The sequence below is a fragment of the Taudactylus pleione genome, unplaced genomic scaffold (genome assembly GCF_031769625.1).
Source record: "Taudactylus pleione unplaced genomic scaffold, aTauple2 ptg000435l, whole genome shotgun sequence".
Classification (NCBI taxonomy): Eukaryota; Metazoa; Chordata; class Amphibia; order Anura; family Myobatrachidae; genus Taudactylus; species Taudactylus pleione.
The window spans coordinates 1,893,199-1,908,118 of record NW_028284837.1 but is presented as its reverse complement, the minus strand read 5'-3'; the positions used below and the strand labels follow the sequence as shown (position 1 = coordinate 1,908,118).

At 40.5% G+C, this 14,920-nt stretch overlaps 1 protein-coding gene across 1 annotated transcript in view; it reads left to right on the top strand.

The window, feature by feature from the left end:
* Positions 1-4,526: 4,526 nt before the first annotated feature.
* Positions 4,527-14,920, top strand: part of LOC148505889 (extracellular calcium-sensing receptor-like) — an 89,010-nt gene continuing 78,616 nt past the window's right edge. The window contains 2 exon segments of the mRNA XM_088447606.1: positions 4,527-4,857; positions 7,819-7,963. Coding sequence (XP_088303732.1) covers positions 4,527-4,857; positions 7,819-7,963 — 476 coding nt within the window.

Below are 14,920 nucleotides of genomic sequence, written 5' to 3'. Positions count from 1 at the left end.
GCATAGGTGTTGATCAGCCATTAGAATGTCCATGTTATAGGTAATGTGTTATAGGTATATGTAAAGTATGTCATTATTTGTAGATACAGAATTCAATAAAAAAATGGTTTATATAAGGGGACACCAATACTACTACACAAAAGGCATTATTATATTTGAAAGAGGGCAGATATGTTGTTCACACAGCTCTGAGTAAGGGAGGAAATTATGTCACACATGCAACACAGAAAACTCCTCCACGACTAATATAAGAGGCTGAATGGCAGAGACTCGATCACTATCCTGATGAAGCTTGCTGTGCCAGGCGAAACGCGTTGATAAGAAAAATTACAGTAATGTCATGCTGACTGTCAGGCACTTGGACTGCCAGCATGTGAAAAGTTTACTGGCAGACTCTCTTCGATTCTCAGTGGCTTGCCCCTCACAAGACTTGGAAATCTGTACCATGCATAGGGTGTAAGTCATGCCTCACATACACCTAGATACCGGAGGAATTGGAGAGGACCAACACCGGACCCACAGCTAAGATATTGACTCAGAGAAGTCACCATAATAGGGTGAGTAAAAAACCAGGAGGTGTCTCCTATTATGTATATTTGATACACTCATATACTGTACATTCCAAAACTGTTATACTAGTCAATAAGACCCTGGATATAATGGCAGGAGATCCTGCACAGCACACTGATTAGTGACAAAGTGATACAAGGATTAATATAAGAAGAGAGCTTCCTTATTACAAATGCAAATTTTATGTGTTACATGTTGTATGGTCTTATACATTGTATACCAGTATTATACAATTTTACAGTATTTAGTTCATGTAATATACAGTATATATATATTTGACTTTAGTTAAATACATTATATACTTATCAGATTATAATAAAATATTTATGAATTTTACAATATATGCCATTATCTGTTTATTTTGTCAGTAACAGCAGTGCATGCACTGAAATCTCTCCCATTTCTAAATTTAACATCTCAAAAGTTAGCAGAGGATTCCTTTATTATTTCATCTGTTGCAGCCTGTTTTAGTATATATTTCATCTACCTATTTAGCGCAGCTTCATACGTTATAGTTTGACTCCTGACGTTCTGTCATTGTCAACATTCTGAATTTTGACATTATGAATGTATAAAACAGTCAGGAATCTGTCATTGCAGCCGAGGGATGGACATCAGATGATGCCATGGTTCAAAGTCGAGGACATCAAACAGCAGCACCAGGAGAATGGGAATTACTAGAGTGAAAGAACAATAACAAGGCACTGGTGCTGTAAATGTCAAGTCGTATATACCTCCAGGTTGCAGGTGATTGGCTGTAACTAGGAAGTGGGCGGAGAGCAGGCCCACAGCACATCTATGATGTCTAAGTATTTATGAGTTGGAGCCTAGATAAAGAGCATCTACTTGGAGTGTAACAGACTGTGGACCTGCATCTCCGTAATCACATGCAGATCCACTGTGGAAATATGCTAATCCATTGCGATAGCAGTGCTATCTCAGTACAACATCAGGATGCCCACTTCCCATTGCTCACATCCGTAATATTTAGCAAAATAGCAAAACCATTGTACACATCGAGTACCATCAGAGCCGCACACTTGCACAAGGTCAGACCTTACTCATAAATTGCTAACCACGTCGCACTCTGTGGTAGCTCAAGCTGCGTATGCCATTGCAGTGGGTAATTCTTGCATGACTCTGTAACGGCATTCAAACGCACTGACATGCCTGCATATCGCCGATCCCCCCCAGCACTACCCTCAAATGGAACTTCCTGTCAATCACTCTGTGCTGGATCTGTATAGTGACTGCGATCACAGTCCCGAATGCAGTGAGCCCTTCATGCAGGTGTACTGTAATGCATACGCATGCGTAGAAGTACACAATCGGCCTATAGCATGCATAATCGCAGTTGCAATCCTTGCTGAATCAGGCCCTGTAACATTAGTTCTGATTACACAATACCTGGAATCATGGCCTGTGGAGTACAGTACATTAGTACATTTACAATCTGTCAGTAGAGGTGTCAATTCCAGGTGCTTGGGGGTTGGTGGAAATACCTGCTGCTGTTGATGATGGTCTACAATACTAAATACTGTACCTACTATTGGCTGATTGCTTTTCATCTTTAAAGCTTTTTTCATTGTCTGTGTCTATATAAGATGACTTTGGGGGCCTGTCTTAGAATATGATTTTTGCTACTATTATTTGTACTTGAGAAGGAAGAATATACAGTACATATTGTATTAATGATGCACTGTACTGTTGTCATCTCAGTGGTGTGAATAGGGCACATGTTCACCACAAAATTATGTGGCAGGATGCATGGCATGGATTAGTCACAAAGTCTGTGGTGCACCAAATGGTTTTTTTGGGGGCAATTTGATGTCAGGTGCAGTGTCGGACTGGGGCATGAGGGGGCCCGCCAGGGAATGCAGTGGTAGGGGCTCAAGCTTAAGTGTTGTGACCAGCCAACAGAGGGGGTGTGGCCAGCCAAAACAGATGGACTTGGCCAACCATTAGAGAGGGCATACAAAGAACAGGGCCCAAAAGAGGTGGCAGGGGTTTGTGAGCACCACCCACTTTGATTGGCAGTATGGCTAATCTTAGTGTGGTTTCCATAGAAGCAAATCAAGCACCCGAGTTCATCCATGAGCCTGCTCCACCCCTAGAGGATGGGGTGGGACCTTCAGGCAGTGGGGCCCCCCGGGGATTTCCCCTGTATCCCTGTAGGCCAGTCCAACCCTGGTTAGGTGTATGGTGACACATGACATCTGTATATGTCCAAGTCAGCATGAGCCCTAAAGTGTCTACCACTTTCTTCTCTGAACATTATTGTGCCTACCCTACATTACTATTGGTGTTATGGTAGTTTACTTACCCTGTACAGTATATTACATCAATAGTTCCAAGCTTTTCAGTGACATTTCAAGATATATTCTGTGCAGTTGTGCATGTGGATATTACAAACCAAAACTTAATATGGCCACCAATCAAAAGTATACTTACCTACTTTCTGGCTGCCCCGCAGGGAGAAGTCACCCAGGTCAAGGTGCGGGAGCCATGGTGCGGCCAAGTGGGCTTTGTGGAGGGGCGTGATGACATGTTGATGACACGGGCACATCAATGTGGCCACAAACCAGCATATACAATGCCATAATTACCAACATTGTAAAGCAGGAGTGGGGTCACGATAATGTCATCCTTCCACCTAGACTCGTGGGATTTGGGTGTCTCCAAAATGTTTTGGGAGAGAAGGCAAGTATAATCAAAAGAATAGGTTTTTATTTTCTTATCTAAAATACCAATTTACTGTATTTAAGTTATGTAATAAAAATTATAAAATAAGTACAACTCATTAAAAACCCCAAGAACACTCATACACCATATCATTTGCAGCTTTGTTGATCTCTGTATCGGCTTGTTTCACACCAAAGCTATCTGTAGTTCTACCCCAGTGGTTAGAATTATGTTTAGCACACTATTTGAGTGGTACCTGAGGTGAAGGCAGTGGGCATCAGCATGTTGGTGCTGAGCACATAACCTGTTAGCAGAGTCGGTGTATGGGGACCATAACCTATTAACTTAAGGCTGCTGGACAAATATCCTGGTTGTGTTTGGAGCTCACTGGCAGGATGGTAAATAAGTTTAGAACAAAGGAAACTCCAATCAGCCTTTGCCTGATGCTGATATGCAGAGATTGACCAGGAATTGTTATCTTTAAATTCAGCCCCCAGTATTGGGATTGAGGCTCCTGTATACAGTGTCTAACCATAACTAGTGGAGTAAACAAGTAATTTATGTGATATTTTATACTATACTTTGTTTTATTTTGTAATAAATATCTTTTGAACTGAGATATTTGTTTGCTTGGCTTGATTAACGTCTTTGTATCAAAGAATCTTGTTCCACCAAGAACATTAGTGGTGTCAGAAGTGGGATACAAAGCATTAATAGCTATCAATCTGCTTAGGATGTGTAGTCTGTGGTTTAAGGGTTGTGAAAACCCATTGTAAATTCCCTTCATGGGTCAGTAGCTTTGGACTATTATGGACCTGAAAGGAATGTTCCTCTGTCTAATGTGATCTGATCAATCACAGTGTATGTTGCATGTTGTATGTCTTACTGTCTGTTTTACAGGTTTATTTGTCTTACTGAACAAACAAGAAAAATGCATTTTAATTTTTTCTAAGAAATATGCAAATTTGCTAAGGGATAAGTTGGAAACTAAGCTGGCTGAGAAAGCATAATATGAGCAAGCAGTATGTTGGTTCTGAGTTAAGAGAGAACAATGAAATGTTGATTTCTAAAGGGATGCCCTCCATAGATGCTGTGAAGGGAGGGGGAATCTTGACTTAGAATCTATGCAGTAGAATGCAGCCATGATAAAAAAAAACCTTTCTTACATACAGTGAGAGGAAACCTAAACCAAAATTGTCCAGTGAATTCACAAATGAGGGCAGTGAGGGGGTTCATTACTCAGCAGCTGCTGAGATAGGAAAAGGGAGAGAAAAATGCACTTCACAGACACAGCTGTAATTGAGAAAAAATGTTTGCATATAGAAACAGTGAATGAATCAGAAGATTCCACATATATTACAGAATATCCTGATAGTCACACTTTGCTAGAACAAGAGTATAATTCTAAAATGAATGGCAGTGAATCTGTGCATGGGGCAGTATGGCCAGATGAATTAAAAAATGAGGTTGCTGACAAAATGCAAATGGTTTGTGAGATGCATGATGGTACATCTGAATTACCAACCCCTGTCCAGTTTGCTATATGTGGTGAACTGAACAAGAATCAGGAAGTGTTTGTGTGCCCATTAGAAAGAGTGGGGCCAGGTGATGATGGGGGAGTGGTTATGATGCCTAGTGAGGAATGGGAGTTACCAAGAGCCAGGGGGTGCAGTCAAAGTCCATACCCCTAAGATAAAAGACTGCCCCATGAGGATATTTCATTTATTTGGCATGATTACCAGAGTGTTACTGTGAAGTTTCACAATGAAAAAAAATGAACAAAGTGTTTGTGATGAATAAGCATGAATGGCAAATGACGTTTATGGTTTATCAGCTATTGATGAGACAGTAGTGGTGGAAAACACACTGATATTGATAACCAGTGAGCCATCACATATGCTAATGCACAACAGTTTTGCACCCACAACAGACAAACTGATTGGGGAATTGCTGTTTGATAACAGAGAAGAAAAGAGAAAAAATTGGGATGTAAACACTGTGTTTTGTATTGTAGAATAGCCAATAGTGAGTAGTAAGAATGATAAGACCCCAGTGTATTTCCTGACCAAACCTTATCAGTCAGTGGTTGTGAATCAGCTGAAGATGAACAGTCACCAACAGCGGTTACCAGACCTGATATGCTGATTGCTGAAGAGGTCAAAGCAGAGGAATGGATTGTTCTTAACAGAGGGATGCAAATCAGACTTTGATACTTGGACAATGGTACGTACAAGAAAAGATACGCATGAAACAATAAGGCCATTAAATTGTACCCATTATACCACAGCCACTTGCTGGGCATGTCAAGTTTACCATTGTTGTCAAAGATACCAGGACTGGATTATGGTGCTGCCTGCACTGATACAGAACTTTTATGGACTCTTTCAATAGCAATGCAGCCATCTTTTCAGACTGTCAGACAGACAAGTGAAGAAAAGGAACTACCCCTACTGCAAACAGGTGGGAGAACAGTTCAGGTGGCAGAGTCAAATGCTAAATTATTGCGGCAGCCGTGTATTATAAGCACTAAGTGTATTAGAACAGAAAGTGTAATTTATGTAACAGTTATACAACAGCTGAACAAATGTTGAACAACATCTAAGACCAGGTAATTACAATATCATTACTTAAATGTAGTTTGTGTTTTGCATATTTTCTAATGTTTTGAGAAAAAACAATGTATCAAAAACTTCTCTTAATAATCTCACTCCATGGAATCATCTCTAAGACTACTACATCCTTTACTCTCCCTGCAGCTCATCCTTCTGTACATATTGCTGCCTCATTAATCTACTCTCCTCTTACAAACACACATGATCTTTTAACTTATCTATACACACTGACAAAAACATCCACAACCTGTCAGCATAAAAAACTTTCAGGCAAATCCCACAACTATATTTATATATCTCTCCTGCTGCTTCTATTAGCTGGTGATGTATCACCAAATCCAGGCCCAACCCACATGCCACACCCACAACAAACTGTAAATCCAGCTAACCTCATAAACATTGCGTGCCTCCCTGTACCCTCCAAGCCACTAAAATGTGCCTTATGGAATGCATGCTCTGTCTGCAATAAGCTAACATCCAACCATGACCTCTTTATTTCAACTAACCTCAACCTTCTGGCAATTACAGAAACATGGCTTACACAATCAGACACTGTCTCCCCTGCTTCACTTTCACATGGTAACCTACAGTTCTCACACACCTCCAGGCCTGGTAATTGTAAAGGAGGTGGGGTAGGAATATTACTCTCCCAATCTTTCACATACACAGTTCTCCCACAAGTCCCATCACTCACATTTACATATTTTGAAGTACATTCTATCAGGACTTTCACCCCTTTCTCTCTATGAGTTGCTGCTATATATAGCCCACCTGGGACACCCCAACAATTTCTGGAACATTTTTCTGTCTGGCTCCCTCACTTCCTATCCCCAGACATCTCCACCATCATTATGGGTAAATTCAATATCCCCATTGACTGTCCACAATCACCTCACGCCTTCAGACTACTCTCTCTAACCTCCTCTCTTAGCCTCTCCCAATGGACTGATTCCTCTAATCATCAGGAGGGCCACTGCCTTGATCTTGTATTTAACAGACCATGCTCAGTTTCAGGTAGAAAAATTTTGCAATATAGAAAGTGCTCAAAACGGAAGGAACAAAAATAGGAAGAGAGAGATTTTGAGAATAAGGTGAATGAAACATCACATTTGACCATCAGGTCACCCACGGCCAAACATGAGAAGAGGTTCATTGATCATCAGCATTATAAAAGTAGAGAGATGAGGAGCGACTATAGGAGAACATATAGATATAACAGGAAGGAATATATTACTAAAGGGAGAGAGTATCATATGGGTAATAATAAACCATATCGAAGAAGGAGGGAAAATTATAATTGGTGGCAGAACCATAGTGAGAATAATGAACATCAAATATATGAGAACCTAATCACTCCTGATCAGAACAGATTTAATCCCTTAGTGGGCCTACCGATTTCTACAGGTAGGAACCAATTTTTAGGGGACAGAAGAGAAAAGACACAGACTTTAATGAAGTATAGAAAATGAGGTAAACGCGGGGGAAAATACAAAGGAGATGGAAACAGAGACTCCGTAGGAAAAGGGATAAACCCAATGAGGATAAGATGACTGCCGAGCTAACAGCTAGACAGTGTGACAAATTAACTGGGAGAGCGAAATTTCAGTCCTCAGTAAGGGTTTAAAATATGCCCCTTCAGCAAAAATTAATGACTTTGCCTTTTATATTGACATGCAGAAATATATAAGGAAATTGACAGTAAAAAAAAATTTCCTTATGAAAGAAAGCGAGGATCAACAAACGATGGGAGAACCTGAAACAAGTTCGTTTCGACCAAATTCTCTTTTTTTCCTCTGCATTTAAACCGGGAGCTTTATTGATACCTTTTCTGCCCAAGTGTTGGAAGATCTAAAAGATATAACAACAAAGAAAATGTAGTTTAATTTGAACTATGGGGAAAGAAATGCCCTTAAGGAATTGGGTGCAAATAAAAATATTATAATTAAACCCGCAGATAAGGGTGGTGGGATCGTTCTTATGGACATTGAAGATTATGAAAATGAAGTCATTAGACAGCTGAATGATGTTCATACATACAAGAAGTTAAGGAAAGATCCTACAGAAATATTTATGAAAGACCTTAAAGGTTTGGTAGAATTGTATACAAATAAAGGCATATTAACCAACTCAGAATACAGATAAACCTGTAGTACAGGTTATTTACATACTGCCAAAAGTGCATAAAGATCCTATCCATCCCCCCGGGAGACCCATTGTGTCGGGCCTAGATTCGGTTACAGCTAATCTATCCAAATTTATAGATTTTCATTTACAGCCACTAGTTATTCTAAATAAATTGCACCTTAAGGATACTAGGGATTTTTTAAATAAAATTCAGAACCTACAATGGGATAATGATTTTATAATGGTTAGTGCAGATGTCAGTTCCCTATACACCATTATCGCACATGATCATGGTGTAGAGGATGTTAGACTTACACTACAGGGCTCAAATATGGATGTGGATCTACAAGATTTTTTAATACAGGGCATCAATTTTATCTTAAGGCATAATTATTTTATTTTTAAGAATGATTTTTATCTTAAAGAGGTCAGGACGGCTATGGGCACCAGGTTTGCCCCTAATTATGCGAATATTTTTATGGGGGTATGGGAGGATTTAAATATCTGGAACCATAACCCCCAGGGGGCAAACTTGGTGCTCTGGTGTCGTTATATCGACGATATATTTTTTATTTGGAAGGGGGAAAGGACACATCTAGAAAATTTTTGTGCCAGACTTAATTGTAATGACCGTGGTATCAGATTGGTTTTTGATATTCAGACTGAGATGATTAACTTTTTAGATGTCATGATGTACCTGGAAGATAGAAACCTCCTGATCAAATCTTTCAAAAACCCACTGACTCCCTCTCATACATACAGGTGGGGAGATGTCACCACCATCAATGATTGACCTCCATTCCAAGGGGTCAATTCAAAAGGATCAGGAGGAATAGTACCAAGTTAGAAGTTTTTAAAGAACAGGCAGATAAAATGAAGGAGGCCTTCTTAGTTAGCGGCTATGAAGAGAACCATGTTGTAAAAGAACTTAAACTAATAACAGAAACAGACCGACAAGAATTATTAATTAATAAATCAAAGAAACCTAAAGATGATAAGCTCCAGTGGGCTTTCGTCTCAGATTATAATTCCCAATATAGGGAGATTGAAAAGGTTTTTAAAAAACATTGGTCAATACTCCAGAGGGATCCCATTTTGGGAAACATTATTCCATCTAAACCTGTTCACATCTATAGAAAGGCTGCTAATATAAAAACAAAATTAGTAAGTAGTGCGCATCTAAAGTCAGAATAGATCAGTGGGGTTTCACAGATGTGGTTTATGTTTGGGCTGCAGGAATGTAAAAAGCCTGGAAAAGAAGAAATTTTCATCTGTCATTATAAATGGACAGAACTTTGAAATATTAGACTTCATAACTTGTAACTCCAAGAACCTTATCTATGCTATAGAATGCTGTTGTGGATTGTACTACATTGGACGGACAACTAGAAGTCTAAAAATTAGGATCGGAGAACATCTCCGAAATATAAAAAAGGTTTAGACTCCCATTCGTTGTCATCACACATCAAATCCACACATAATAGTTCTATAGAAGGTATTAAAAATTTCTTGGGCCTAACATTAATTAAAGGATCGATAAGATCTAAAGATACTATGGCTACGATCACCAGGGAGGAAATTAAAATGATTTTTAACTATAAGACATTGGCTCCCGATGGTCTAAACAAAGATTTTGAAATTAAATGGTTTTTATAAAGGTTTTTTTAAATAGTTTTTATTAATGGATTTCATATATGTTTTATGGTGTTTTTATGTTTCACATAAGGTCTTTTATTCTCTATCTGCACGAGCCCTTTTTATTGTATGATTTTGTAATTTTTATTATATGATATTTCATGTTTTTTTTATATGACACTATATCTTATATCTATTGTGCTATTTATACCCATAGGAGATTGTTTTACTAACAACAAGTCTCCAATATGGCTGCCTAAACAAAGGACTCGCATTGGTGTTTTCCCCTTTGTGTTATCCGGAGGTGCGTTGTGCACTGGGGATGCTGTTTCCGACTGTCTGGATAATCTGCATCACGTGCACCACGTGACACGTCGCGCTTTGGAGAGATTGTTCCAGGGCACATCGATATGACGTGGAGACTCCAGAGTTGCGGTCCAAGTGGGAGACATGTGGAGTGCAAGAAGGAAAACAGCGTGCTAAGTCTAAGTCCATTTTTCCGAAAGTGTCCCCACTGGAAGTGCCTATGAGGTCTGGGACAATAGATACAATGACTCTGCCCGGGAATATGGGTTACCCATAATCTTATTAACTTGGATATGAGATGCATTTATCTATACATGGGACCAGTATGTTTTAGCAATTGTTTTATCAATTTTCTCATCAATTGACTAATTAGTTAGGGTATTTAAGATGCCCTTGTATGTATTACCCCTTATACCTTGAAAAAGATCTGCAGAGGACAGATTGAAACATGTTGGTTGCAGGGGTTATATGCTGCACTGGACACTTTATCTTGGTGACTTTCCTGAATAAGGCGGTGGATTCCAGACCCATCACTCTATTTCTCAGGTCATCATTTTTGTTGCATTTTTATTTTTATGTATTAATTTTGTTTACACGTTTATTAAATATTGGCCATACCCACGGTTCTCCTTCTCCTATTTATTATGAGGATGAATATGGATGGGGTTAAGCCGGGAAAGCATTGAGGATGGAATAAAGAAACCTTTATGAGTCATCATAGTGTACACTTAATGTAAGTAAGGTATGCAAGTATATGCCGCCTTGGTTATCTCACTGTGGATTGATTTCTGGGAAGGTTTTTATGGTGGAAGGATAAAAAGATACCTAGATGTGATCATCTTTACATATTGATATGTGAGTCGTGGTACGTGGATTCTGCCACATTTAGACTGAATACATCATTTCAATTTAATTTTTGTTATATCTGGGACATTGGATATATTATCACTAAAAGAAAAAGAAATCTGTATGCTATGTTTTTTCTCTTTGTATATCACATGAGAGTCGATATGAATTTCTGAGATCCTGTGAGGAGTGGTAGTTGGAAAGACCTCTATTTTATCTTCAACAAAGGATTAAGGGGGTCATTCAGACCCGCTCACGAGCAAATGACGCTCACAAGCGGGTCAATGTTTGCCGAATGCGCATGCGCATGACGGAGGGAGCTCCGTCGTGCGCATGCGCGAGACCCGGCGAGCGACGAGAAATATGTCGCTCGGGGTCTCGCACCAAAGGGGGCGTGCTGTCGATGGTGACTGACAGCACGCCCCCTTTGGTGGGTGTGGTGGTCAGACGGAGGCGTTCCGATGGGAACGCCTACCGTCTGAAGCCGGCCCCACTGACATCAGTAATGATGTCAGTGGGAGTGATTTAGGCTCTTATAGAGCCAAAATCACTCCTGGGCTTGCGGCAGTGAGACCCTACCGCAGAGTCTCATCGCAAGCCCGATGGTCGCAATGGTCAAAGACCATCGCGACCATCTTTTTGGCCGCTCGCATATGCTGTGGGTGGTCACCCACAGCTATGTGAGCGGCCAGGAGGCCACTCCATTTTCAGGTAGGAGGGCACTGATTCAGAGCGAGCGTTCCGCTCAGAGCGTTCAGCTCTGAATCAGGCCCTAAGTATTTTTAACAACTTTTTGTATATCCAGCATCACCTGTGACACTAAGATCTATTACTTGTATGCTCAGTTTCTGATTTCACTAATTATCCTTTCCCTCTCTCAGATAACAACCTTATCACCTGCACACTCTCCTCCATTACATCAACCTCTATGTCATTGAAATCACCCAAGCCTCCTAAAACCCATAGAAATATTAATGCTATTAACTTTCAACAACTATCTACCTTTCTACAACAACAACTCTCACCAATTTCTGCATTCACTTCTCCTGAGACTGCTGCATCACACCTAAACCAGATTCTAGAAAAAGCCCTCGATGAAGTAGCTCCAGCTACTCATCACACACCATGTAGACTTAGACGTCAACCATGGCATTCTAACTTAACAAGGCATCTACAAAAACTCTCACATAAAGTAAAATGTCAGTGGCGAAAGTCTCGTACTCCAAGTGACTTCCTCACATATAAGACTATCTACAACTCTTATCGTGCTGCTCTGGACGCTGCCAAACAAACATATTTCCAATCTCTTATCTCTGCTCAAGCCTCTAACCCCAAGTGACTTTTTAATACATTTAAACAGCTTCTTACCCATCCCTCACCCAACCCACCTGCTACTATCAGTGCGAATGATCTTGCTTCCTATTTTAAGCTCAAGATTGATAAGATCCGAAATGAAATGGTATGCTCTTCCTCAGCTAGTGACCTGCTCAATTTTCTACCAGAACCCACTGGCTCATTCTCTTCATTTGTCCTCACAAATGCAGATGAAGTATCTACACTCTTCTCATCCTCCTACTCTATTACCTTTCCTCTAGATCCTATACCCTCGCAACTCAGTAAAGCTCTGTCTCCTGTGCTCTTCCCAACCCTAACTAAAATCTGCAATCTGTCTCTCGCTACTGGCATCTTTCCTTCACTGTTCAAGCATGCAGTGATTACTCCCATTCTGAAAAAACAAAATTCTGACCACAACACTCTCTCAAAATACCATCCTATCTCCCAGCTCCCATGCCTCTCCAAGCTGCTTGATAGACTTGTCTACACCCGCCTCACACTCTTTTTAAACTCACACAACTTATTGGACCCACTTCAGTCTGAATTTCATTCCCAATGCTCCACAGAGACAGCACTGACTAAGGTAGTAAATGATCTGGTCACTGCCAAGGCTAAAGGTCATTACTCACTCCTAATTCTTCTAGATCTCTCTGCTGCTTTTGACACTGTTGACCACTCTCTCCTCATACAAACACTACAATCCCAAGGTCTTAAGGACACAGCTCTTTCATGGTTCTCTTCCTACCTATCTGATCGTTCTTTTACTGTTCATTTTTCTGGCTCTGCCTCCTCTTCACTACCTCTATCAGTTGGAGTACCACAAGGCTCTGTCTTGGGTCTTTTGTTATTCTCAAACTATACCACCTCTCTTGGCAAACTAATCTGCTCTTTTGGATTTCAGTACCATTTGTATGCAGATGATACTCAAATCTACCTATCCTCCCCAGATTTATCACCATTTGTATTGGTCCGTGTCACTGAATGTCTTTCTGCCATTTCATCTTGGATGTCATCTCACCACCTGAAACTTAATATTTCTAAAATAGAATTAATTATATTTCCACCGGCCAAGAACAGTTACCAACCTGATCTCTCTATCACGGTTGATAACTCGACAATCCATTCTGCTCTAAAAGCTCGCTGCCTTGGTGTCATCCTTGACTCTGAACTGCCTTTTGTTCCCCACATTCAATCTGTCTCAAAATCATGTTACATACATCTAAAAAACATATCCAAAATTCGACCATATCTCACACAAGACACTGCAAAAACTCTGATCTGTGCACTCATTATTTCCCGCATTGACTATTGCAATAGTCTCCTTACTGGTCTTCCCAAAAACAGGCTATCACCATTACAATCCATTATTAATGCAGCTGCAAGGCTTATCTTCCTTGCTAAATATTCATCGTCTGCTGCCCCGCTCTGTCAGTCCCTCCATTGGTTGCCGGTCTTCTACCATATTCAATACAAAATACTTTTACTTACACATAAGGCCATTAACCAAACCACACCAACATACATCTCTTCACTCATCTCAAAATATCTCCCAAACCGACCTCTCTGCTCAGCACAAGATCTGCATCTCTCATCCCAACGCATTACTTGCTCCCATTCACGGTTACAGGACTTTCTTCAGGCAGCACCCACTGTATGGAATGCCTTACCATGCACAATAAGACTTAGATCTAGTCTCCAATCCTTCAAGCGTTCCCTGAAAACCCACCTCTTCTGGCAAGCTTATCAGATTCCAGAACCGCCAACATAACCTTCATAGCTTCCATGTCTAATGACATCCCCTTTCACAGTCCACACATAACCTCACACACTGTCTTTCTTTCACATCCTCCTGACATTTGGCCGACATTCCTGTGTGACTGGATCATGCAGCCCAACAAGATACTCTGCAGTCTGGCTGGACCAGATGCAATATATAGAACCTTTCCTTGTGATCAATGCCTATTTCCTTATAGATTGTAAGCTTCTGAGCAGGGCCTTCCTACCTGTATATCTGTCTGTTATTATCCAGTTTTGTTCTATTAATGTTCCAATTGTAAAGCGCAACGGAATATGCTGCGCTATATAAGAAACTGTTAATAAATAAATGGGGTCAACAGAAATGTGCCAGGTTCACAGATGGATCAGCTACACTGACAATGCAAGGGTGCTGCTGGACAGCACCAGCATTCCAGCTGGCTACACAAGAACTGTTGGATGAGAGCAGTGAATGTGGATAAGCCAATATGCAGAACTACAAGACATGCTGATGGTGATGGACGAAACCCAAAGCCCAATGGTCCTCTACACAGACAGCTGGGCCGTGTTCCAAGGCCTAACCACTTGGATGCCAACATGGAGGCAGAACAACTGGCAAGTCCACGGCAAAATAATCTGGGGAAGCACTGCTCTATTGAATGAAGTTTGGAATCAATTCAACCATAGGCCTGTGTCATAGGGCCCTGTAAATACCCACACTGGACTAGATGGCAATGAAGTTGCAGATGCATTGGTTCATGTCAGAACATTGACGCTTACCTCTGGAAAAGAAAAATAGAACTGTATAATCTGGGAGAATGAGCTAATGCAAAGTGTGGCCGCAAGGGAGCAGAAGACATGTGTGCCTGGGCCCAGAGAAATGGAATTCCCATGACACAGTTGAAGGCTATAGAAATCATGGAAACAGAATGTGAAAACTAGATAATCCATAAATCCTCAAGGTGTTGTCTTTAAGTATATATTCATGCATTAGTTTATTAGAGGTTTATTATCAGTATTTAACCAATAGTGTAGTTGGAAACAGATTTATACCT